Genomic DNA, 26,176 nt, shown 5'->3' with positions numbered 1-26,176 from the left:
CCAGACCCTCCACTCCCAGCCGCTGTCCACCCTTACACACACACGTGTCCAGTGAGTCACGAATCCTACGTGCTGTCCCCCAGAAGCACCCACACCACCAACCCCCTGCTCCGTCCATAGTCCAGCCTCCCAGGGCCCTGACCACCCTGACACCCTCCCTGCCTGCTGCCTCCGGGGCGCACTTGGGACCCTCCACATTGTCAGGAGTCGTGCCGCTCCCCCCAAGCCCCACTCGTCAGCCCCATCCCCACGCCAGGGGCTCTCCTGAGAGCATAGAACATCCCGGCCGCAATGCTGACGACTCCCAGCTCCCAGTGTGCTCCCAGGAGAGGCTCGCGGACTGCAGGTCCCTGCATCAGAACACCCAGCTCAGCGTCCAGTTCTCTCCTCCGTGAGGACTTCCCGGGCCTCCCTGTCACCCTTGGCTAACTCTCGAGCAGAACCAGTCACTTCCACCTCCTGACTCGAACTGCAATTTATAGATGTTTCAGTGCCACGAGTATCGCGAAGCCCTGCAGGTGCAGGGACCCCAGGGCACCGTGTGGGACTGTGATCCGCATCCTTCTCTGCTGTAGCCTCTTTCCCTCCACCGGGGCCGGGCACGGGGCTGGAGTGGGCACACAGTGAAACGTGGGGTGGTGGAGAAGTGACCCACACAGGAGAGGAGGGATGAACCAGCAACCCGTCCTGAGCCTCACACGGGTCGGGGGCACAGGGCAGGGGACACGGGGCGGGGGCTGCCACAGCCCTGCCCTCCCGGGGCTCACAGCTGCTGTGGAGGCACGGGGTGGCTGGGGGACTGCGCTGGGCTGGGCACCCTGCGGAGGAGGTGGGGGTCTAACACCTGGCAGGTGTGAGGGTGGGAGGAGGACAGGGAAGGGGCCAGGCCTGCTGAGGGTGCAGGTAAGACCTGGGGGAGGTTGGGGGCACCGGGTGGGGGGGGTGCAGGGTTTGCACTGGGTCGTGGAGGAAGGCAAGTAAGGGACGCCCGAGTTTGAAACTCCTGTCTTATCTGTGTGTCACTGACCTTCCAGGGCTGGAAAGGGACCCCGAGGGCGGCTCATTAGAAAGCATCCTGGAGATAAAACATCAGATGATGGTGGGTGTGACGTCAGGAGGGGACAGCTCATGAGACAAAAGCTGGTCCGAAGTTAGGGGGCAGGTGGCCGCGGCAGGCGTGCACATCAGAGTCCGAGCAAGGACACGGGAGCCAGAGGTGGGGGCACAGAGCTGGCTCGGGACAAGCCCTGCAGGAGGGCCATCTCATCCTCGAGGATGGACGGACTTGGGGGGAGGCAGGTTGGAAAGGGACAGGCTCCTCGTGACAGTAGGAAAGTCATGCTGCGGCCCCGGGCCTACCACCGCCCCTCAGCACCTTGTCCGGGGTCCCTGTCTGAAGCCTAAACGTCCCACAGCCGGGAGAACCGCGGTTTACACCCCACCTCAGATCATGCTTCTCCGGGCCTAAGGGAGGGCACACAACAGCCTTTTCCTGGGGGCTGGAGCGCTATGTCACTGGTGGGCTGGTCACTGGCACTTGTCTAGAGGTCCCCCGGGGCAACCTCCCTGGCCGGGCCTTAGCGCCTGGAGTCCTTGGACTTAAGCACGATCCCCCTGCCCGGCCCTGACCCAGCGCGTGAGTCCAGGAGGAGTGGTTTCTGAGTTCCCGCCTCCCAGCCCCGCGAAAGCCACCAAGAGGAAGGCCACGGGGGCTGCAGAAGCCGGCCTGCAAACAGCAACAGTGGCAGCCAGGAGCCTAGGGTGGACGAGGGGGAAAGATGTTTACAAAGATTGATAAGACTGGGGAAGTGAAAGGGCAAAGCAGCCCGGAGACCCTGTGAGCAGGATCCGAGGTGCCGGGCACATCGCTGCCTGCGGTGCATCTAGAAACAGCGACGAATGCTTGTCCACCGCTGCTCAGCACTGTCCACCGTCAAGTCCAGGAGGACGGCTCAGGCCCAGTGCGGCTTTTACATGCACCACAGGACTCAGAGTCCTGAAGGAAATGTAGATTTTTTCCTAGTTCCAGTCTCTCTACATGGGAACACCCTCAAGGATCGCTCTTGTGTTCACCGTTACCTGTTTCGCATGCAAAGAACTGTTCAATATACACTGGAAACGGACCCGGCTTCTTTAAATGGTGAGTTCCGGTTATCTGGAAGACCCAGCTTTGTGAAATTCTTGACTCAGCCGTCCACAGACAAGTGAGGCTTTGATGTGCCCCGGGTCCATTTCAGAGACTCACACCTGACAGGACGAGACCGTGTCTGGGCACTTCTCCGCCAGCTCTGAAAGGAAGTGATCAGCAGAGTGACTCACGGACGGTGGCGTGCAGATGGGGAGACAAACGAGCGAGATCTGAGGACAGCGGGGCCAGGCCCGTGCTGAGTCACTTGGTAGTTTACAGAGAAGTCACTGTCCAGCAGAGGACAGCACGGCAATGTCGGAAACCAGCCCGGACAAAACCCGGAGCGCGCGGGGAGGCCGGCGCGGGGTGCCTGAGGGAAGCGGCTCTGACACAGGCTCGGGGGAGGCGGCCGGCGAGGCTGCGGCCGCGGGGACCGAGCTGGCGGGACGGGCTCCACTGGGTGCTTTCCTGTAAAACCCGTTGCCTCGCTGACGCGCACGCACAGTGACTTGGTCAAACCCGTCTCCTCGGCCTTCGCTCTGAGGACGAAGACGACGGGGCCCGGTCGCCCTCGAGAAACCGTGCTGCGTGCCGGCGCCTCGCCGCGGCTCTGTCAGGGGTAGTTCTACTCGGAGAGGCCTCTCCCGCCGCCTTGGGTCCGCGCCTGCATGCCGGCCCCTGGATTAGGTTCTTCTCTGTGCTCGGCGTGTCAGCAGGATTCGTCTCCGATCTCAGAAGGAAAGATGCTAATTGGGTCTCTAAGTGATTAAACAGTCAATCCATAAAGCGTTCAGAGCCTGGACCCTCCGGTGTGCTCAGTGCAGCAAGGAGCTCTGGGGGTGGGGGTCGCCCGGAACCAGCTCCTTCCTGTCAGGCCCTGGCCAATGAGGGGGAAGACACCCCAGCACGGCCGGTGGCCGGCACGACGGTGCCCGTGTCGTCCGTCTGCTGGATGCATCGTGGGACCGGCCGGGACCACAGACGCCTCTCCTCTCGGGAGGGGTGAGGCCGACCGCTGAAAAGTCAGCCCTCCTCAGGGCACTGAGCACCCAGGCCCAGGGCCACCTAGGGAGTGGAGCAGGGCTTGCCTGGGGCGACGGGGGCCTGACAAGCCCCCGCCAGCCCTGGGGCTGGGCGCTCAGCAGACAGACAGGCCTTGTTTGTCAGAGGGTCATGAGAACTTGGTCAAAACACAGTAGGACGTGAGACAGATCTCCTGGCCCAGCTGTGGAGGTGGGGGTCCCGCTGACGGGAGGAGGAACATTTGGGACAAGACCATCAGGCATAGTGACAGCTGTGACTGCCTGAGTGTCCCCACCCCCAGCTAGGCACCCGGCCATTCAAACCTCACGTGTCCAGTGACAAGGTGCCCAGTTCACAGGTGAGAAGACCAAGGCTGAGGAGTGAGGCCACCTGCCCCAAGTCACACAGTCAGTCAGAGCTGGGGAGGGGCCCCCGGTCCAGCCTCGCCCAGGGGTGGGGACGGCGACTGCTCCCTGTGGGGTGCTGGGGGCACCGGGACGCACCCGCCACCGGCTTGCACAGCAGAGAGGGCTCCGGGCGCCAACCCCCGAGAAGACAGGCGGAGAGCAGGAGCAAGCCACCGAAGGCCTGCTTCTGGAAAGCCCACTTGAACGCCCCTAATTTCTATATTTAACAAAGTAGCTTTTAACTCAAGTGGGGAGGCGGGGAAGCAGGCTTCCGGGCTCCTTTGAAGGCCACTATTTTGCTGTAAGTATCTCCAGTCACTTCTGCAATATGAGATTTTTTTTCCCATCATCTGAGTAAATCAGGGAAATGCGATCAAGCTTGATTTGAAAATTCTCTGAGAAGCACAAAATGCCCTGCAGACGTTTGAGTGGTGATTATTATTACTGCTGTCGTTACCGAGGCCGAAGAGTTAGGGCCGTGCTGGCTCTGCAGACGCACGACGCTCTAACCCTACAGCCTTCCCCGTTCGTGCGGATTTGGAAGAACGGACGCTCGCTACACCAGCAGTTCACACGGCACTGCCTCCCAGATCAGTCCTGCAACCAGCTGTGCCTGAACTGGTTTGGATCACAAGCCCGCAAATATTTCTGTATTTAGTGATGAGGCGTTTACCATTACAGCAAACCTGTTATTTTATAGAAACAGCAATACTTGCTGAAAAAACTGTATTTCACTTAGAGGAAATCAAATAAGCGGATAGCAGGGGAGACGTGCAAGCCAGCAGAGCTTAAAGAGCGCGCGGAGGGAGAAGAGTGCGCTGTGCTGGAAGCACGCGGTTCAGCTCCTGTGACAGTCTTCATGAAATGCTAACACTTATTTATTTGGTACCCGTGATGGACGATCTGAGAGTTCTCAAAGGGAGTTTAAAAAATGTGCATAGCACAGTGCGTTGTGTGAATTCACCGGTCATGGACGCCGACAAGATCAACATTTTTCTAAAAAAATCCCCAACGCGAGCTAAGGACAGAGGAGAGACAGGGAACCAGGGCTGAGCAAGGGTTGGGCGCCCGGCTCTGGATTGTGGGGAGGCCTGGGGCGCGGGGGCACCTAAGGGAAGACACAGGGCATGAGCGGAGTCGCTGGGACGGTCGCCGAGGGCCCGTAACAGACGCACGTTCGTTCAGCCCCTGACCTGTATTCACCGAGCGCCCAAGGGGCGCCCAACAGTCAGGCACCCGGGACGCACCGTGCCGCCCAGGGAGGGAAGGGCTCACAGAAACAGGCGCTTCTCCCCGCCTGGGCAGTGCCGGTGGGGGTGGGACATCCACGTCCTGCTGGCAGGAAGGGGTCCTGCGCTGATTCCTGGGAGGGGTGTGCCCTTCGGGGGAGATGACAGAGGACCCAGCCCAAGCCGTGGAGGCAGCGGAGGCCGAGGCGCCCTGGAGGGGGACCGGGGGCCCAGGAGGCCGGAAGAGCCCGAGGTCAGCGGGTCCAGTGGCCAGAGGCAGGGGACAGGGAGCCCGATCCTTCCAGGCACAGTCGGGACCCCCGTGTGGCTGCCGCACCGGGACCCCAGCCAATGCTCTTGGGCCACGGGCACCTGTGTGTCGTGACTAACTGGGTGACCTCTGCAGGGAACAAGGTCGTCCTGGACAGAGACCAGCCTGGAGGAGGAACCAGGCTCTCCCAGGTCCCAGGGGTACAACGGCTGCCTTTCTGGGCTCGCAGCTGCACGTGGCTCCCCCATCAAACCCCACACTTGGGGCTGCCGGAAAGCTGCTTGCTCAGGTTTGTGTGCGACAAACACAGGGGACTTGTGCTGAGCACCAAGCAGGAGTTTTCTTTTTCAGTCCCCTCGGCCTGTGCCTGGGGGTTCAAAGGCAGATGAGACACGGCCCTGTAACAGCGATCAGAGTCTCCTTCAGGGACTGACTTTTGTCTACAGAATCCTGCCTGGACTGTGGTGGGCAGAGAGCAGTGAGGAAAGCCTCTCAGAACTGCCTTTTCTAAGGGCCCCGTGCGCCCTGAATCGGCCAGGGCAGCGGGCTGGACCCCGGCCCTGCCCTGCTTCTCCACTTGCGGGTTTTACTCTTGTACATCTGTGCTCGGGGAACTTCGGGCAGGCTGGGCACCGTTTTTCAAAAGCAAATAGATAAGTGTACTTGCCTGTGAGGCCCAAGGCCGTGGCCTCTGACTGCTGGCTTGGGCCGCGTGTGGGTGTCACACGGCTAAGTGACGGTCACGTGGGGGGGGGCGGTGAGGGCCAGTGGGCTAGGAGGAGGTAGGCACCCGGCAGCCGCAATACTCACATCACCTCCAGGCGGGCTGCCCTGGAGTCGTTCCCACCCTCAGAAACAATTTCGCAGGTGTAGTCTCCGATGTCCCCCGACCACGTCTGGCTAATGAGGAGGGACCCGTCCTGCTCCACCACGATCCTGGAGCTGCTGGATGGGGTGATGACCACGCTGTCCTTCTTCCAGACGTAGCTGTGGGCCAAACAGAGAGGCCTGAGTCTGTTAAAAAGCAAACAGCCGACGGCCTTGTGAACACCGTATACAGTGCTGAACTTCATGCTCCTTTAGAGTGAACGTTACGACACGTGAATTGTAACGTAAAAGAAAGAAAAAAAAAGCAACCAGATGTCTCGCTCACAATACAGAGATGCTGAACTTAAAACAGGACGATAAAGCTAAGTGTAAACATTCATCGTCTTTGGGTTTAGGACAGGGCGTCTGTGAGTCGTGGTCACACCTGTCACTGTGACAACTGTACCTCCTGCTCCGGGAGGACAAGGGTGCCGCCTGCATGGGAGGCAAGGGCTGTTCAAAACATCCCCAGGGTGGAACTACCCAACTCCTGAAAAAAACAGATCACACCCCATAAACGTGTTTTCTTAAAATCCAGCCATTCCGGCAGCTTGTCCCTAAAACTGCATTTCTTTCTCATTGAATTCTTGATGACGTTTTACACACTTTTCTCTTCAAATGTGCACACGATTAAAAGCCCGTCGAGCCTGTGGATGTCACTGCTAGATGGGGTGACAGTGCTGGCTTTCTTTCCAAAATGTGCCCCATTCTCTAAAGGCTTAATACACCCAGGGCGCAGACACTTACAAACCGGTGTCTGCAAGTCCCCAGACAGAGCAGGACTGGCTGCGCATTAGGAAGTGGATGGAGCGCTCGCTGGGGGCGGCATCTGGCTTCCCTCGTCCTCAGGGCCCCCTCTGGGTGGGGCAGAGGACCCTGGGCAGGGGGCGCCCAAGGGTGAGCAGGCTGATTCCTTCTCAGGGAGGAAGCGACACTTCTGTCCGTTTAATCACATGTAAAAGCTACGCGAAAACCCCAATGATCCATGGGGGTTTCCTGTGGGCCCTCAGAGAAGCAGAAAACCGCCCCGTCTGTCCTTGCTCGGTCTCTCGGCGACACTTCCCCAGGCACTGAGAAACGAGCGCATTCTCGTCCAGAGTCCCGGATTCTCCAGGCAATCCCTAACTCGTTGGTTGGTTGGTTGGTTTTGCATTCGACATTCTGCTAACTAAACCAGACTTGGACTTTGAGCTCCGGGGAGCTTCAGAGAGGCAGGCAGAGTGGGGAAATTAACGACTTGCCAAACCCCTGCCCAAGAAGAGAGAAAACGGCTTAGTGTCAGAATCCGGTGACGCAGGCGCCTGCAGTCACCGCCCTCTCCGCCGGGCGAAGTGCTGCAGAAAGCAGGAGGGCACCTGGATTGCACCGTTCAGCTAACCGTCCGCCTTCTGGCACGAAAACACTGGGAAGTTGTCTCTTTCTTTCTGGATTCACTTTGCTGTGGTTGTTGTAGGGGGAGGTAATTGGGTTTATTTATTTACTCATTTAACGGAGGTACCAGGGTCCAACCCAGGACCTCACGTGCACTAAGCACATGCTCTGTGACTGAGCTGGAGCCTCCCTCCTAGATTCATTTCCAAATTAAAATGAAAATTAAAACCTTCTGAAGGCGCAGCTCTGGGAAGAAGCTCGCCCCCAGCATCCGCCTTTGTCTACTGCCAGGTGTCTCCCTGGACTGCCACATTCCTCCTTGTGCCCCTCCCAGTCCAAGTCCAGCCAGGACAGGGCGTCCCGAGCCCCACAGCGAGCCCCCACGGCACCAGGTCCCTCCTTTTCACGTGTCTCCCCTAAACATGCTGAATAACCAAGGCTGCCTTTCTCCCACGTGGAGCCCCCTCGCCCCAGGGCACGGGGACACCACCCCGGGAGCAGAGAGCCCCCGGGGCCCAGCGCAGCCCCAGCGCAAACACCACCGCAATCCCATCCAGTCCCTCCAGATCGTTCTCTCATTAAGTATCGGCCTCTGACAGGTACGCTTTGCAGATAGTGTATTAACCTCGGCAGAAAAATCACGGACAGCCGCACTGAAGTCATGAGGTGGAACACGGCTCACTGTAAATAATACATAAGGCCGGAGTGGAAAATGGGACGTGTGTGATGATTGATGGGACCCGAGACCGTCAGACACCAAAACCAGGGCTCCGCGGCTGCAATCGAAGCTCCCCAAATCCCCCTTCTCATCGCGACTTCAGGCCCCCAGCTCACAGCACACGAGTGAACCCCCAAACGCTGCGATCGACCCAGCTGACCGGAGAGGAACGCGGGGGTCGTGCGTGGCTCCGCAGTGCAGCGCGGCCGTGGTCCCCTTAATCACCACGAGGTCCTCCGGAGGGTTAGCGATGGACGTTCGATCTGGGAAGACGAGACACAGCTCAGACAAGACTGCACGCTTGGCAGTCTCCTCCCCTGGGGGTAATGAACTGCTCACCTGACATTAAAACCTCCTGGTTGTCTCTTACGTTGGCCGCCCGAGTGTGGTGGAAGCGCTCAGAACGGCTCAGGGAACTGAGCGCGAGCCCGCCCACATCCCGGCCAAGGGAGCAGGTCTGTCTCGCCCTCTCAGGTCATCCCAGAACCTCTGGGCCCTCGGGAAGAAAACGAGGGGAGGGTCGCATGCAGGTCCATCGGGTCCCACATGCCGAGGAAGCACCGGTTCGCTCCCGAGACCGCCACCATCCTGGTGGTTCCTGCTGCCCGCCCTGTGCTCGCTCACTCTGCAGGCGCTGTCATTGGCGCCGTGTCACTGGCACCTAACAGTCTGGGGGGCTGGGCCGCTACTGCTCCCGGGAATCAGGCAGGAAAGCGGGTGCTCAGAGGTGCAGGGTCTTGTCTGATTTTAATTCTCGATCCGGTTTTCTTATGTGACGCTCACACAGCTAGCCAGCCTATCAGTTGTTACTCGAGTTAGTTTGAGATAATATCCCTGCCTACTGACTTTAAAAAGTCAATCTTCTCCCTCTCCTGAAACATCCCCACTAAATCTTTGAATACATTTTCTAATTACTCTTTCAGAAGCTGGAAAATTAATTACTCAGCAGATTTCTATGAATTAGTTGTAAAAATAATGATTCTCCTCTGATTAGATTAGCGGGTCCGAGCGCATGGAGGCTCCCCAAGCACAGACGACACGGTGATTAAACCATCTTTAACAGAAGGTCCCACGGGGCTGTGGTCCTTACTCCACACGGTCAGCGCTGCGGACGCGTCCAGGGACCCCTCCGTGTTGGCTGCGTAGCAGGTGTAGTTGCCAGCATCCTGGATGAAGACGGGGGTGATCTGCAGACCCCCAGACTCCAGGAGCACGAACCTAGGGATCCTCACAGAGCCACTGGCCAGAATGCGGTTTCCTGAGTAAAGACGGAGGACACGGGGGTGTGAGGGAAGGCAGGGCTGCGCCCGCACCCCAGGGAGTCGCTTGAGGACATCACCAGGAGAAAGTGCCGACCTTGTGCACGAAAACAACCAAAGCCATTTGCTTCAGCGTTAATTAGAGTAACAGAAACCAAGACCATCCCGACTGTCCAACACTGAGAGATCTGGTTAAACAAACGGCGGTCTGTGTGTGTGACTGGTACCGCTGGGTGACTGCAAGCTTTCTTTGTGTTTGTATGCATTTGAAAATGTATTTATAAAGCAATTATTACATTCTACATCAGGAAAGAAAAAAGAAAAGGTATTAAAGAGTCCCCCCCTGATGAATCAGAAGCTTCCCAGGTCTTTCTGTCTAAAAGCCGTGGTGCAGAGCACCAGCCACACCCGCGAGAGCCGAGGAGCCACCAGGCGGTCTGCTGGGCGTGAAAAGATGCACGTTTTGACGCTCGACCCAGAGATGGTCCACCAAGGACGACAAGTTAATCTACATGGGAACGAACCCAGCTCAGCCGGCATTTGTTAAGGATGGACGGCGTGTGCTGTCCAGCCGGTGACAGGTGTGCCTGACGTGTAGACGGCGCCGTGGGAGCTGATATTACCAGGGAAGAACGCCCCCATTTCACACACAGGGAGGCTGCGGCTGGAGCCCACAACCTGGTGTCCTAAGGAGCCCACTGGCCGAAGGCACCGGATGAAGGGTCGACAGGAGGGTGATGTTCGCACATTTAAAGGAACATGTTTCCTAGACCGAGAGCTCCGTGAAGCTTAGGGGGCCTTGCCCGTCTGACGCCCCCCACACCATGCCCCTGGCATCCGGCACCCGGCAGGCACTCAGTCCACAGCTGTCTACTCTTCACTGAATGGACGGGAGTGAGGGGGACAGACTGGACCCCCGGCCCACCGGCTCACCTCCCAGGCCCGCCCAGGCGCGAGCCGCCTACCTCTCCTCCAGGTGATGGCAGGCCTGGGAGCCCCAGACACTCCACAGCTCAGGACGGCCGTCATCCCGTCGGTGACCGTGGTGTCCACGGGCAGCTGGGTGAAGGCTGGAGCAACATCTAGGCAGAGGGGGTGAGGAGTGACACAGTCAGTGCGCTGTCCCCGAGAAACGCTCCGCCAGCCTGGTGGACGCGTCCACACGGGCTTCTGTGGGGCTGGTCACAGAGGTAACTGCAGCCATAACCAGTGGAGCCTCTCAGGAGTGATGGGACCTTCACTCTCATCTCCCTGAAACTGCCTGTCTGTGCTTATGACCTGAAGAGACAGGCGGTCCTGTGAGACGGCGTACAAGCTGGCATCAGGGAGGGCTCAGCCAAGCCAGGACCACTCTGCCAACAACCACACCCGAAATCCCCGAACCCCGACTGCGCCCCAGGCCTCCCAGGTCCTGTGTGGGGCCCTGAGGAGCCTGGGCTGCCGCCGCCAGCGGAGGAGGCGGGTGGGATGCAGTGGACGCAGCTGCCCGCCCCCCCTTCCCCACCGGGCGGTCCCTCCGCAGCACATCCCCGTGCCCACCTGGGAGACGCAGGGGCCTCCCCTCTGGTCTCGAGGCTCCTGTCGTCCCCTCGAGCCCCCTCTGCACCAGGCGCTGGGGGCGCAGGGAAGGCTGTAACAACACCTCACAGGCCCCTCCTCGCCTTCCCCAGGGCTCTGTCCCAGAGGAACTGACAAAGATGCTCAGTAAACACTTGCTAAGTGACCGAATAATGATTGTTTTCCACATTACATTTTTCTTTCATTAAAGGTGCTTTAATTAAAAAAAAAAATCCATTTTGCAAAGCCCTGTACTTAGAAACAGGTAACACAGCGTTATCATTACCACTTGTTTATTTGTTCACTCTCCAGTTGTCATGGTAACCAGGTTAAGTGGCACTTTCTGTTACATTTCCCAGACCAGCCTCCCAAGACCCTGCGTGGATTCCATTTCTCCATTTTGCTGAGAAAACTGAGGCTGAGCGAGATCAGGTGGTCTGCTCTGGGCCTCTCACTGCAGCAGGGTCTGCAAACCACCACCTCGGGCCAAATCCAGCCTGTCGCCAAATTCTGTAAATTCTACGGAACAGCCGGGCCCATGGGCTCACAACCGTCTGCGCTGCCCTAAGGCTACGACAGCAGAGGTGCGTGGTGACCACGGAAAGCACGGCCCTCAAAGCTGAAAGCTGGGACCATCTGGCCCTTTACAGAAGCAGCTCGCCCTTCCCTGCCCCACAGCACCCTGGCCCACGGGTCCAAGATAGGCTTAAGCCATTCTAATTGATAAGACTCAGTTTCCGGCCGAAGTTCCCAGTTTTATTTCTGCAGCTTGAAGCAATCCTGGTTTCCTAGGCTCCACAATGAAGGAGAAATTCGACTCCCGGGCCAGGTTCAAGGAAGTGGCCCCTAGTCTACCAAAACGCATGCATGAATCTTTAAATATTTAATATTTAACAGTTCCGGCTGACAAAGGCCGCCGGCCACGCACACACTCACAGTGACTTGCTTTCTCGAAAGGCTCATGAAAGGGCAAATGTGAAAGGAGGGGTTCCACAGCCACCAACTCCTGCTCTGTGTTAGCACAGTGTTACGACTGTGGGAGACTGACACGGAAACCCACAGACACGATGAAACCTTTACCTTGATTCTACTTTTCAGACGGAGAGCCGAAGTATTTCTGTTAACGGGATAATAAAAGAAACTCACAGAAGAACTATAATCGCTCAATAGAAGTAAAATAGAGCATCTAAGCAGATGGGGAAAAGCACAAAAGGGCAGGTTAGGAAGGCGCTGATCACTTAGCAGGCCTCCCAGCTTCGTCCAGAAAAACGGGGACTTGATCCTGCTTCTCAGTAGAGCAGTGCCCTCAAGCACGAGGGGAATCGAGAGCCAGAGGAACCAGGGGTGGGGGGCCTGGGATGGGGACTGCTGGTGTGTCCGCTGCTCCCGGGCGTCGGGGGAGCTTCCGCAGGAACCCACAGGTGGGTTTCGTGGTGCCTGAGGTGAGGCCCTTCCCGCGGGCCCCCTCCGGCCACAGCACCCTGTCCGCCTACCTCGGGGGCTGAGCAGATACGAGCATTTTCTCGTGTGTCTACCGGGTACAGGCTGGGAAGCTGGGGCATGAGGGTCACCCAGGGGCCTGGCTCTGCCACCGGGCAGTACTCACTGGTGACGTCCAGGTAGGTGCAGGTCTGGATCTCCCCGCCCTCGTTCCTGGCAAAGCACTGGAAGATCCCAGAGTCCTCGGGACGCAGCTTCTGGATGCACAGGCCCCCGCTGGGGAGCTCTTGGTAGCGAGGGTTCCGAAGTGCGCTGACGGGCACAGCATCCTTGTACCACTGCAGGGCGGGAGGAGGGGACCCTGCGCAGAGTGGGAAGAATTGGGCATTTAAAAACATCAGGAATTCCTTACGTGAGGACTGAAGTGAAATGTTTCAAAGGCTAAGACGGCAGCATCTCGACGGGCCCCTTCTCATCTGGCGGCCCTTCAAGCTCCCTGTAAGGTGCCATTTTTCTCAGCTCATGTGAAGAAGTCGTCGAGAGGCATGAAGGAAAGAGTGGAGCCACCCCTGGGTGCCCGGGCTGCAGACGCCCCAGCCCTGAACCTCGCCCTGTCTCTGTCTCCTCACGCCGAGAAGCATGTGGTCACGGTGACCTCCAAGGCTGATGTGAAGGTTAATTGGGTCAATACATGTAAAACTCCAAGTGCCCAGCACACAGCATGGTCTAAGGGGCTGGGCATCACCGGTTAACACAGCAGTGATGGGCTGGGGAGCGGGCGATGCATAGAGTGACCAGTGCATGAGATGCGTCTGGCTATGGCTGAGGAGACAGAGAGGTCTGAGACGTGGAGGTGGGGAAGCTGCCGTGGCCTGAGATCCACGCTGCTGCAGCACATGGTGATGGCTCCAGTCCTGCCCCCAGGAGGGGAGGGAGCCAAGATCTCGGCCAAGACTGTGACCAAGAGGACAGCGTCAGACTGAGGCTCCACGCCCAGCTCCTGTCCCCGGTGCCCCGCCCTCATCCTGACGATGAGACAGTGAAGATTAAGGCCTTGGCTCAGGGAGCCTGGAGCTCCGCACGGTCTAGCCACCTGGAAGGAGTAGAGGTTGCGTTTGGGGGGGGGGCACGTATGTGGTGGACCAAGGACAAGGTCACAGGGGCAGGACCCAGTTGTAAAGGAAGGGGCTGTCCCCAGCCCGAGAGCAGAGGGGGCTCATCCCCCACGTGGCTGTGGTCAGCGCACACGGCCAGGTGGTGACACACACACGCACTGTTCCCTGGTGGCCTCACTGTGAGGGAAACGCAGGCTCCTCCTCTCGGGCTCTCTCCGGGAGCCTTGGGTAGCCAGACTGTCCCCTTCTCCTTCTTCCTGAAGCCAAAGAGGGTCAGGCCACCGAAGAGGGCAGACAAGAGAGGCCGTCCATGAAACTGGACCAAGGCACGCAAGACGAGGGTCCTGAGCTGCAGTATGCTTGTTGTGGGGCTGACGGAAAAGTGCAGAACATCTGGATCTCAGATAGTTCCGTGCCTCAGTTTCCCTTAATATACAACGAATTAAAATAAAGCCTCTTGACATGGTTCATGGTGAAAGGCACCCCAGTCCCTGCCTCAGACCCTGTGCAGGTGTAGGACGTCTTCTTTAATAAATAAACTTAATGCTGCGGAATATTTCAAGATAATATATTCTTAGATTCTGTTCTTTGCCTTAATTATGTTTCCTGTCACTTTTCGTTAAATCAGGAAATTAAAAAAAATCCATTTCAAGGTAAAAGCATAACGGATTCATGTAAAATCTCGTAACAGCAATTACATGATGTAGCTTTCATAGAGAATAACCACTTCGCACGCTGCTACAGCTTCATTGTCAAAATTAAAAGAAAGCAGTAAATTATATGATGCCGACAGAACGCTGAGAGACCCGATCAGTATATATTTATAAGCCTGTCCTTAATGAGCAGTTTACTCTGCAGAAATCATGCAAGAAAGAGCGTTCTCTTGTCAAGGGGAGAGCTTAAAATTGTCATTTATTGAAAAATAATTGTTAGCATATAGAGAACTGGGAGTATTTCTGTTTCGGGGCACTTTCATGTCATAAACAGAAATCTTATCCCGCAGTACTGCGGACTCTCGCTTCTAAAATATAAGCGCTCTAAATATTTTATAGCTTCACTTTCACAGAGTTGTTGGCCTTAAAAAGCTGGTGTTTATACCGAAGCGAGAACAATGCAACCACAGGAAGGAAAATATTTCCACTTAAAATTCGCATCATTCTTCTCTCTGCCGCTCCTGCGCCTCCCCCGGGAGGTCCTGCTGGGGCAGATGGGTAACAGCGGCCATGCGAGGGGCCAGGGGCTGGGGACCAGGAGCACGAAGGAAACACGTCTGGGCAGGAGCGGCCACTGCAGGAGGAGGACAGAGAGGGAGGGTCTCAGGGCCACTGTTCCGAGTGGCACCACCACCTCTTTCCAGAAATGAAAAGTGATGTGGATGGACCCACCGATCATCGGTTCGTTCCAGGTCCCAGGGCCTTGGCTCTCAGGGAGAAGCCAGCGGTCCCAGCCTCAGCACCTGCTCTGGTAGCTGGAGGATGTGGGTTCGGATCCGGCCTCCATCACCACGTGGCCCTGGGAGGCTGCCCATCCGGTGGTCAGTGAGCAGCGCCTGACCTCAGGCCCTGGGTGCCGACTTCACACGTGTCTCCACTTCCTGGCTCCGCACCCCTAGCACGTCACTTAGCTCTGCCCTCTAAGGGTCTGTGCTCCTGTGTGCAGTGAGGCAGTCACCTCTCTGACGGAACTGTTCTGAAGAGTCACAGAGTTGCTAGTCATCCTTACCCCTCAAGCTCTTAGAAGCAGATACCCACCCTGCAGACAGACCAGTGTGACAGGAAAAGGTGTTTTCATTTCCTGACAAACTCCAGAGCACTGACGCTAATGGAGCTGCGGGGCGTTGGGCACGAGGGCCGGAGTGTGGGACACGAGACGGGGTCGGCGGGCTGCAGGGATCGAGGCAGGCATGTGGACAAGCAGCAGAATTCCCTGAGTAAGTGTGGAAACGCCCACCAAAGCAGAAAAGGCAGAGAAACGGGAAGAGTTCCTGTCCAAAGGATTGAAAACCACCTCTCTTCTCGCAGAGCGGAGTGCTCGCTGGTCCCAGTCACCCCGTGGTGAGAATGGGCTTCCTGCCCCAGGTCCTGGGGGTTCACGATCCTGTGGGATCAGAGCCCTTGAAGGGAGTCGAGGGGACAAGACGCTGTCCCTCTGCTGGGACGGCGAGGTTAAGACTTCCTTGCTGTTCCCTGGGGTAAATGCTGTTGTCCCTGCTTTGCAGGTGAGGAACACGGGCTAAGCGAGGCCAGGTGCCTTCAAGGTCACATGCTCAGTGACCGAGCCACAGGCCCGTCTCTAAGCATCGCGGCCAGCGTGTCCCCACACAGAGGGCGGCCCCGCCGGGCCTGCGCGCAGCCGGCCCGCACTCACCCGCGGCTCCGCACACCAGGTCCACGGACTCTCCCACGTCCGCCGACATCCGGCTCGCAGGTTCAGCGGTGAAATACGGTGGCTCTTTAACCAAGAAAGAAAAACAAAACAGCCCCTAAGCAAACACTGGCATATTTCAGAAGACCCTTATGGCCTAAGAGAGTTTGAACTCCTTTTAAAAACTCTTTCGGCAAACCTCATTAGTTACCAGCGTGCACACAAACTCCGAGTTCAGTGAGCCGAGGCCAAACGCAATCTATAGTCTAAGGTTTCAGAAAGCAAATTACTACTCAGGGCGATGGCTACTTCTCGGTTTACAGGCCTGAATCACAGAGTATCTTAATTCACACGTAGAAGGACCGTCCCACGAGGGTCATGAAGGCTTATATTTACAGCACCCTGTTCTGTAGGCTAAACCAAAATTTGCTTCAGTATCTAAACCAAACCACAGCTCACGAAGCACGTCAAGCAAAGTGCCCCCGCCGGGCGCCCGGCCTGCGTCGGGGAGCAGGGCGGCCCACTCACACATCGGTTAAGGTCTTCACGGCTCTTCTCCAAAATGCAGATTTAGTACTTAGTGGAATACAGAATAACAGCGAAGAGAAGAGAGAGACTGGGCCTCTGGCCCCTCTTCAGAGCCAAAGGGGACTCGGCCACTTGCCCGTCTCCAGGTACCCTGCTCGCCCATTCACCAACCACCAAAAAACAGTGGTTGAATCAAGCAATGAATTTCCTCAGAGAGTGAACTGCAGTGCTTTTCTCGGTTTATGCAGCAGGAACTCAACAGTGGCATGGCCAAGCTTAGGAGTGTGATGGTGGCAGTGATGTCATTACCACGATGACAGAAGAGCACTGTGCCCACTCGCTGTGGGACAGCTGCTCTCTGGGCGCGGCCTTCCGGGCGGTCTGCCGTCACTGTGAGTGTGTCGAATGTGGGTGATACAGGCTGGCATGCCTCCTGTATCGACTGTATGTTTCAAACAGGGCGGGACCTAACAGAGGAAAAAGAGACATGAACACTTGGCATCTCAAAGAAAGGGTGACGGAGACGAGGCTGAAGGCTCCTGCTGGAGGAGTTGGGTCCCACTCCTGAGCTACCGGCATCACTCCAGCAGGAACACGCTGCGCAAAGAGCCCCTCTGGCCGGGGCCACAGCTGCAAGTTCACTAATTGGAGGCAGGGCCCCTCCTTGGTCGTGTGGGCGTAGACCAGGCCTCAGGAGGCACTGAGAAGGGTCAGCTTCTCTCTCTCCGACCTAGTCTTCATTGCACACTCACATGCTCTCACGCATCTCCTTAGGTAACCACGAGAGTGCGGCGGCGTCTGTGTTCTAACTGCGCAGACGCTGCCCGCTGCCAAGGCTCTCGCACGCAGGCCACGCCTCGAGTCATCAGTGGACGCTGAAGCCAGGATCTGCCCCACGATCCCACTGAAGGGGTGCAAGGAGAAGCGAGGTCAGTGAAATGTCAGCATCTGGCTGTGACTGACCACTGCTTTCCTTTTCCAAATTAAACATTTTAGTTTGTGATCGTGGGAAGGTCCCAGGCGGTTGTGAGAAATAACAGAGGAAGACCCCAGATGTCCTTTACTAGTTTCCCCAGTGGTGGCATCTGCAGAACCACAGTCCAACATTGCAGCCAAGACGCCGCAGGCGAGACGGGCAGCCTGCAGCACTCACCCTCCCTGTCTTGCTTGTGCTTGTGCATGTGCACGTGTGTGCATGTTTGGTCCCACGCACTGTCACCACTCGTGCAGGGCTGCACGTCCGCACCACCATCAGGGTGCAGGATGGGTGCCCCCCCAGCGTCCTCCAGGCTGCCCTCTGCAACCACGCCCACCCCGCCCCAGGTCCCTTCTGCACCTCTGCCCACCCCTCACCTGCTTCCCGTCTCTAACACTGGCTCTCCAGGAACACTACACAAGTGGAACTGTGCAGTATGTAGCCTGTTTCCACTCAGCACAGTTCCCCTGAGATTCACCCGGGAGGAGTTACACTTCGATGGTGAAAATCCACACACATATATGCTCCACGTCTCAGGACCAGACACCTCCCGAGGGACGCATCTCTGATGCTGTCTGGCGCGCTGGCCCACATCCTGGTGCTGCTCTTCCTTGCTCGGCAGTGCCCGGGGCCTCCCCACGTGCCAGGGAGGGACCCGCCTGGGGCCAGAGACCAAGGCGCTCCTTACCCAATGCCCAGAGGCTGGCCTGACTGACCAACGCCTGGCCCTGGGGCTGGAGGTGCCTCAGGGACCACAGGTCCGGCCAGGACCACGCCTCTCCGAGCATTGCCATCCCCACCCAGGCATCACCCTGGGCGCCTGGCACACGTCACCGCTCTGTACTCCCTGTAACACACTCCACGGCAAGGGGGACCCTGCCGACGTGACTAAGGTTATCGACCTAAAAATGGGGAGGTTATTTTAGATCAGCTGCGTGGGCCCAGCCTCATCACAGGAAGCCTTGGAAGCGGAGAACCTTCTCCAGCTGGAAGCGGGAGTGATGGCAGGAGGGGTGTTCCCAGAGGACTCGGCTGCTGCTGCTGCTGTGAAGGCGAAGGAGGCTGTAATGGGGATGCTGAGGTCTCGAGAACCCGGCCATGACCCAGCCAACGGCCAAGAAGCAGAGGGGACCCTGGTCCGCGGCCACATGAACTGCCAGCCACTGACGGAGCAGGGTGGAGTCTCCCAGAGCCTCCAGGTGAGTGCCCGGCCCGGCACAGCTTCACTGTCGGCCTTGGGACACCTGGTCGCTTCCAGCTGTTGAGCTGGTGTTGTTCTGCACGAGAGCGACACGACGGCCGTCCGCTTGTCTGAGTTCCTCCGCGTGGAGCGTCCTTCTCCACCTGCCCTGTGAGCGAATTCGGGCTCCATCTTCAAATCCCGTCCTCATATCCCTTCTCCCACAGAGCCGCCCGGCTCCTCGGGCTGGGTCTGCACTGCCACGGGCCCCTCGGTGCCAAGGACCCACATCTGCATCGTCTGCCCCCACGTTGGTCTCCCTGCCACACTGGTGGCTTCTCCAGGGAAGAACTTGCCTTGGTCATCTGTTTTTAGCCCCCGGCACAATTTCAGAGAAGACACTTGGAAACCACCTCCCAGAGAACCCGTGGAGGACATCACCAAAGCCCCGGGGACCCTACACTCCCGTAGGGGCGGAGAGACAGACGTCTCACTCGTCTTGCAGGCCCTCCTCCCTCCCACCCCGGCCGGCACCTCCGCTTTGTGCCCCCATGTGCCATGCCCGCGCGGGAAGGACAGGTGGGGCAGCAGGGGAGGCAGGGCTGGAGGGGCCTGGAGAGCGGATGGCCTGTGGGAGAGCTCCCTGCACGGCGCCCCTGCTCCCCTCGGGGCACCGGGAGCCGCCCAGGCTGCGTCCAGAAGTCGGCCATCCAGCAGCGTCTGGGGTTTGCCGCCCACGAATTTACTTTTTTTCCAGGAACAGCTCTGCCACGTCTCTACTTTCTGAGCTTCACTCAGTGATAAGAAGCCACCCGGGTAAGCTCCACCGTCGCGGTGAGACACCAGTAACTGAGCTTGGGTGCTTCTGATACGGGTCGTACGTGAAAATCATTAAAAAAAAGACATCTTAGGTTCATCCTCAGCAGGTAGGCCGGGAAGCTCCATGAGGAGAGGGCTGTGCTCCCTGCAGGGTTCTCCTCCGGCCTGAGCTGCTGTGGGGGCCCCTCTCCCGCGATTCTGGGAGAGCCCTGCCCCGCACGGCCCGGGGGCCCTGCACGGCCCGGGGCCCCGCACTTGCTGTGCTGAACCGTGGAGCCAAGGGGCCGTCCTCCACACAAGCTCGGTGCCGGGGACCACCCTCCCCTCCCTGCCCCAGGGCCCGGCACGGCGTCCAACACGCAGCCCCAGTAAGCACTCCCGGAACGGTGGGGGCCTCAGTGATTGCCCCTGTAAAGACTGGGAGCGGGAAGGAAGAGAACGAGGGAGGGAAGGAGGAACCCGTGTCGGGAACAAGCTTGTAAGAGGTGCTCAGCTCCGGGAGAGCAACTTCTCGAGAGCGGTGTTGGTATCAGCTGAGAGATGTCACTTGCTGTTTTAATAGCATAAGAGATGGGAGTTTCCAAGTGATGAGTGTATAAAAAGTCAGAAGAGACTTGAGACAGACAGAAAGCTCTGCACAGTCGTCACTCTGCCCACCGGGGGTCTGGGCGGGAGGGAAGGAGGCAGCGGGTCACAGGACGCGCCCGCGAGCAGGACACGCGTGTGCAGGCTGTGCTCTGCGTGGGACCAGACCCGTGGCCCGGGCGGGGACGGACCCGCTGGGTCCCACCGCAGTACTGGTGAGAGGCTTGTCGCTTTGTTCACCCCGAGAGAGGAGCGCCGCCTCCGCGGACGGCGGGCCGCCCAGGCTGCAGGGGCAGCGGGCCCACGTGGGGGACGCGTCAGGCAACCATCGCTGGTAGATAACTAAGGCAGTGCGACGTGTCATCAGGGTCCCACCGACAGCTCCCAAGGCTGCCACTCCAGTCCTCTGTGACCCACACCGCTTCAGACAGTCCTCACCATCCGACTGGAGTCCCTTTCTGCAGTATGGACGTTCACACGTGTGGCCTCCGGGGCCCGCGGAGGTTGGTGCCGTAAGAACCTGACCCCGTCCTGCCTCCAGAGCCCATCCCGCTACGCGCGGAGCATCCCCGACCTGCCAGCGCGTCCCCTCCCTGCAGGGGAGCAGCGGGGACAGTGTCACTCCTCTCCGGGGTGGAAGGCCCGAGAGAGTCACAGAACAAGTGGGGACAACTGAGAGGAGTCCTGAGGGACACGCGGACCCACCAAGCAGATGAGCTGGGGCCTGGGGGAGAGGCCACTCCTCCCAGAGCGCTCTGGGGTCTGAAAGGTGATGGTCAAAGTCTTGGGTGGGCCTCCCCAGAGATCTGAGCCCACCTGGTGGTCACCCCAGCTGCCAGAAGAGGTAGGAAACAGAAGGGAACAGACACTCAGGCATTGGGGGGGTGGGGGTCGCGCTGGGAGGCCGGGCATCGGCCCTGCCGCGTGCGGTGAGGGGTAGGGGGTGGGAGGTCATCGTGTAGGGACTGGACGGGCAGGTCAGGAGAAGATGGCTGAGAAAACAGCAGCAAATTCCGTGTAGGGCAGGTGGAGAATTAGGTGCTGGAGACGGTGGACGGCGAGCCCCGGGGGCCATGTCCCTGTGTAGGGAGGGCCCTTTGGCAGGTGCCATGTTGGCCCAGTCAGCCCCTGGGTGCTGTTTGACCCTCAGACAGTAAGCAACGTGGCAGGAGGTTGGCAGGGGGGGTAAACAGCTGAGCTCACCCGCCCATCTCCACAGTGCAAAGCCAGGGTAAGGGAAGCCGGTGCGTCTGCTGTCTCGCATCTGTGTGCTCACACCCACAGCCCTTCTCACGGTCCCCCGGGGACCGCGCTGTGACCTGGAAGCCAACCGTGTGTCCTGGGACACCCCCCTCCATGATCGCAGGGCTCGGGGTCCTAATCCCCCAGGTCACTCGGCATCGACAGAGGCTCTCCAGGCTTTCCCAGGATGGTGCACCCACAAAATCCCACCTGTCACAGCAGGTTCTCGTGAATAAGGGGTTTTAAATCAACACCACAGAGAAGCCTGTGCGTTCGTGTAGCTTTAAAAGCCAGATCACGGGGACAGGGAGCTCAGGGGAGGACAGACGCAGTCGGCCCTGGAATTCACCTGCAGATGCGAAAGCCAAGTGCGTCTGATAGATTTAAATACTTGTAAAAAGGAATTATGATGGAAACACAAGTTCCAGTTTACAGAGAGATAAATTTTCTTCTCTTATTTAAACTACCTTAGGATGTTTTTACACGGTTTAGTCCTGTCTGCCGGAGATTCACACGTCACCCGCTTTAATTTGGGTTCAGTCTGTAAGGTGCTGAGCTCACAGAGCTGCAGCTCACCCCCACGGAAAGGTCGTATTCACGTCTTGATGTCTCTTCAGTACGGGCGAGAGAGGCAGCTGAGAACCAGCTCGGATCTCCAGTGGAGAATCGACAGTGATTTGCGACTCGAAACCGGCTTCTTCTGATGCTTTTAAAATGTGTGCACGTCTTTCAGAGGGACTGACAGGCTCGCATCACGTGAATTTGACAGAGTCATTTTCAGGCCACAGAACCACTTCCCAGTGATTTAAAGGCATGTGACATGTGCCTTTTATGCAGTATTTCTTCTCACTTGCTAATTTCTGATGAAAACACAAGGCTTTATCTTTTTGAAACTGGCCACATGGCAAACTGCAGAACACGTCCCGCAAGGAGCTACCTCCCCAAGGGCTTCTGCGCCTGTGATCTTTCCTGTCCCAATCTCCCTTACTTGCCAAGAGAAGGGGACAAAAGTACAGATTCCCCTCCTGGAGTCGACCGCCCTCTAGGGCAGCTCTTATCTGCAGTGGCCACCACTCTGCTAGACAGGTCACTGCAGTCGTGATCGCAGCCGCGTCAGAGGCCTGGAAGTATTACAGGAGCAGAAAAAAATGACAGAAATAAAGGCCCTGGCCCCACAATTTAATGCAATCTTATCATAATCTGAAAACAGACGGCAGGTCCCCTGAGTCACTGGACAATGCACGCTTCCTGAACACCAGTACTTTCCAGCACTTAGAGCGGCTCTCGTGGGCCTTGTTTGGTCTCCTCCTTCTCCCTGGTTTAAGGGGCATCTCTGTTCTCACTTCTTAGTCTACCGAAAGGTAACATTCAAGACTTTCTGACTTTCCTTCAGGGTCAAAAAGTAAACACTAGTGCTAACAGATTAATCTTTGAACACCGATCACAACAGCCAAATGAGAGTTACAGGAAAGCCTTGTGGCAGGAAGGCCAGCACAGGAAGCTGGGCAACACGCCCCGGATGCCAGAACTCTATTTCCCAAGCTCTACAGCTGGAAAATTTCAGACTGTTTCTTGCACATTTTCAAAACATCGACTGTTTGACTCAATGCATTTATACTCTTGGGAAGGAAGAAAAGGCAGAATTTGGGAGGTAAGTTCAACCACACCACCATTTGCTGAATTAAAGGCTAAGTCAGTGAAATACAGGTGTTAACTAGGTAGTTTTCATGGCTGGTGCTGGGGCTGCCCCCACCCCCAGGAGACCACACTGCGGTCCGCGGGAGCGTTACCTATGATAGAGAGGAAGGCGCTGGCTCTGGCCGGCTGAAAGCCGCTCCCCCGCAGCGCTGCCTCGCAGACGTACAGCCCAGTGTCCGCTGAGGTCGGGTTGCTGACGGTGAGGCGCCTCCCAAAGCTGTGGAGCCCGCTGGTGACTGTCACCCCGTTTCTCTTCCAGGTCACACTCAGCTCCTCCACAGGCCTGTGAGGAGGAAGGGTGTTAGGCACCATGACTGTGGATCATGTTGATGGCAATCGTAATAATTTCAGGCACTCAGCATGGGCTTGACAAAGCTAATTCTACCAGGAGCTGCGGTGGGCTGAACAACAGACATTTAAAAATCAATCCAGACAGAGCTCCCTCCCCGATGGCGCATCCGCGACGCATTCTGCTCAAGGGCTATTGAGCAAGGATAGCTAATTGCAGCAGCAATGGACCGTAAGTGCTAACGATTCCATTTGCTCAGGAAAAGAATGTCGAAAATAAATACTGCTCGGGGACACGGCTACCTGGGAGGTGACGGTGGCGCTAACTGGGCCGAGAACACCCAGGACCGCAGAGGACAGGAGTAACTGTTCCCTTTGCGGCCAGACGCCCCAGGGCCTCTCCCCTCCTCGGTGGGAATCTCGGAGAAGGCGCCCCACCATGCCCCACGCCGCGTGGAAAAGCACTGCTTTCCAGCGCAAATGCTGTAGTCAGCACAGACACGGCAGAACGGGGCTCGGGGACAAGTCTGCACACGGCGTCCCTGTCCTCCCGAGCACGCTGCGCACACGCCCGGCTGGAGGAACAGGACCCCCCCAGACAGAGGAGCAAACCACACACAGGCGTACCTGGCACTGGCCACACACTCCAAGGTGGCCTCGCTGGACCCGGCCACCACACTCCTGTTGCGCGGGGGGACCACGATGACGGGGGCCGTGGCTTCAGGAGCGCCGACATCCCCTGTGGCAGAGAAAACAAAAGCCCGTGGAACTCCTCTCCAAGGTACCAGGAAGTCTGAGGACTGGAAGCGTGACAAACAGGAATCCCGTCAGGCCGCGTGGACAGGACTCCAGTGTCTTAGCGACCTGCCCCCCTGGGAGCCCTCAGTGTCCTCCAGGCCTCTGCCCGGCTGCAGGAGCCCGGGGTGGAGTCCACAGCCCAGGAGCGGATGTCCGGACAGGAACCCGAGAGCACCCAGAGCCTCCTGCTGCGCCTCCTGCCGCATTCAACTGCTGCGCATTTTCCAAAATGCTTGCTGGCTTTGTTATTTTTTTTAATTGATCTAAGAGTTTGCTCACGGAGTTACCTAGTCTGTCTACCCACTACTTTCAAATCTACCCAACCTCACAAAGTTTTCACGCGTCGGGCATTCTCTCAGGCACGCTTGTCTCCTCTTGGGGCCCGAGTGGGCTCCCGGAGGAAACACGTTCTGTTAACAAGGTGCGCAGTTCTTTCCAGGAAAGAAACTTAACCGTCCTGAATCCACCTCTGTTGTGTGAGTTTCAGACTATAAATAATTTAGCTCATACTTCTGGTGACAAGGGAGGAGAAAAATACCATGACACATTTTTTGCCACTTTTCTCGCAAATACATGTAATATTAAAATCAACTACCCACAGTGCACGTTACTACTGTTTATTTATGGAAAATGAAGACTGATCCAACATTTCTAGATCAGGAATTTCAATAGAGGGTGGAGACGGAAGAGACTGGAAATAAAAATGAATTGACATCACAGCAAATGCAAAACGCTCGCTGTAGAACTTGGCACTGAAGGGACCCACCACCACCGGGAGCAGTGGAACAACTCTGGGAGGCCCCACCTGGCTGGCAGTGCAGTCAGGGCCATCGGGGGAGGACAGCACGGAGACGGGGGACTGACTGCTTACTGATACCAGGTTGCCTCTGCTCTGTGTTCTGGCTTTCACTGCCTAAGCCGTCTGTGATGGTTTTGAATGAAAGGTTCATGTGAATTAAAAATAAAAAATAAAAAAGCTTGATGCAGGCAGAGCCAACAAATCAATTTTTCTAAACCTATAAACATCGATTCCATAATGTGAGGCCAGTTCTCGGGTACCCGGAGGTCCCTGGAAAGCAGGAGGCAGGCTTCACCTCCCCTGACCTCGCAGGGCTCCCTGGAGAGCTTCCCTGCAACGTTCTCCGTTGGCAGAAGTGCAGGGCTCGTGGGTCCAGTCATCAGGTTTCCCAGGAGATGCTGGAGAACAGACACGCTCGTGAGGGGACGGAGAACAAAGGCGGAATGCCAATCAGATGAACGCCTGCCTGTCACCTGCGAAAGTCGCTGATGAGGAGAAACGACCTGAGAAGCTAATATTTGCCAATAGTTCCGCGAAGCGAAGGAGAGCAGCGGGGAGCACGCAGAGGGCACCGGCAAGGTGCTAACTGGGCACTAATCACTGCTCTGCCCCCGCGCAGCACGGGGAGCCCATGCTCAGCACTTGTCCCTGGCCCGGAGGACGGTCCCCGGCTGGTCAGCCTGGACTGGATCGTGCCCGAGACAGAGCAGCAGCATCTGCAGCCGCTGGGGGATGTGCGACCCCCCAGCCCCATCGGGGGGGGGGGGGGAGAGGAAGCGGCTCGGCATGGACACTCACGAGGAACAGTAACTTTTATTTATATCGCACACTCAGCCCGCACAATCACACGAGGTCCAGTCCCCTCACCCCGCAGGGTCAACAGGACAAGTCGAGCGACCAGCTTAATATTGGCTGGTATACGTCCATCTGTTCTCACCCCCACCCCCCCAGCCTCTGGACCCCGACTCCTCTGTTCTTTCTCATGACGCATGAATCACACGTGACACCTGTTAGAGAAGTAGGTACACGAGATGCAGAAAATGTAACAGGCCCTAAAAAGAGTGTGTCTGCCACACACCCAGCATACACACGTGCTGGTAAAGGGACCTTGACTCAAGGAGACGAGGACGGCAGGACTGAAGCAAGGTCTCGGGGCGGCAGGGCCTGCACGTTTTCTATGGAAACTGCGCGAACAACACTTCAGTAAAAGTTCACGGAGGTGCCCGGCACCCAGCTCTCCCAGGGGCGAGGACAGTGTTCATCAGATCACACAGTGCTGGCACACTTGCTTCTTAAAGACAAACCTGTTTTTAAATTTCAGGCAAATTCACACGTGCACATGGACTAAAAAAACAGCACAAGGAGGCTGGAAACGGAACAGAACCCCCCAGACCGTGCCCCCAAAATGGGAATATTTAACTCGGCAATTGGCAGCTTTGCTTCAGTCAGGCGGGGAGCCCAGTGTTGTTCCGAAGGGACCCTGGTCCCCGGAGTGCAGAGGCCTTTGGTCCGAA

The 26,176-nt window shown here is 57.5% G+C and overlaps 1 protein-coding gene across 5 annotated transcripts in view; it reads right to left on the bottom strand.

The window, feature by feature from the left end:
- Positions 1–26,176, bottom strand: part of SDK1 (sidekick cell adhesion molecule 1) — a 718,389-nt gene that overhangs the window by 184,385 nt on the left and 507,828 nt on the right. For all 5 annotated transcript variants that reach the window (XM_032459946.1, XM_032459947.1, XM_032459948.1 and 2 more), the window contains exons 6-13: positions 23,693–23,804; positions 22,870–23,060; positions 15,753–15,836; positions 12,437–12,631; positions 10,239–10,355; positions 9,105–9,272; positions 8,175–8,277; positions 5,869–6,045 (exon numbers count right to left, since the gene is read on the bottom strand). In XM_032459946.1, the coding sequence (XP_032315837.1) occupies positions 5,869–6,045; positions 8,175–8,277; positions 9,105–9,272; positions 10,239–10,355; positions 12,437–12,631; positions 15,753–15,836; positions 22,870–23,060; positions 23,693–23,804 (1,147 nt within the window). The remainder of the gene's footprint in view (positions 1–5,868; positions 6,046–8,174; positions 8,278–9,104; positions 9,273–10,238; positions 10,356–12,436; positions 12,632–15,752; positions 15,837–22,869; positions 23,061–23,692; positions 23,805–26,176) is intronic.

The sequence above is a fragment of the Camelus ferus genome, chromosome 18 (assembly GCF_009834535.1).
Source record: "Camelus ferus isolate YT-003-E chromosome 18, BCGSAC_Cfer_1.0, whole genome shotgun sequence".
NCBI lineage: Eukaryota > Metazoa > Chordata > Mammalia > Artiodactyla > Camelidae > Camelus > Camelus ferus.
Note: the sequence above shows the minus strand (reverse complement) of the source record. Positions and strands in the feature narration are given on the sequence as shown.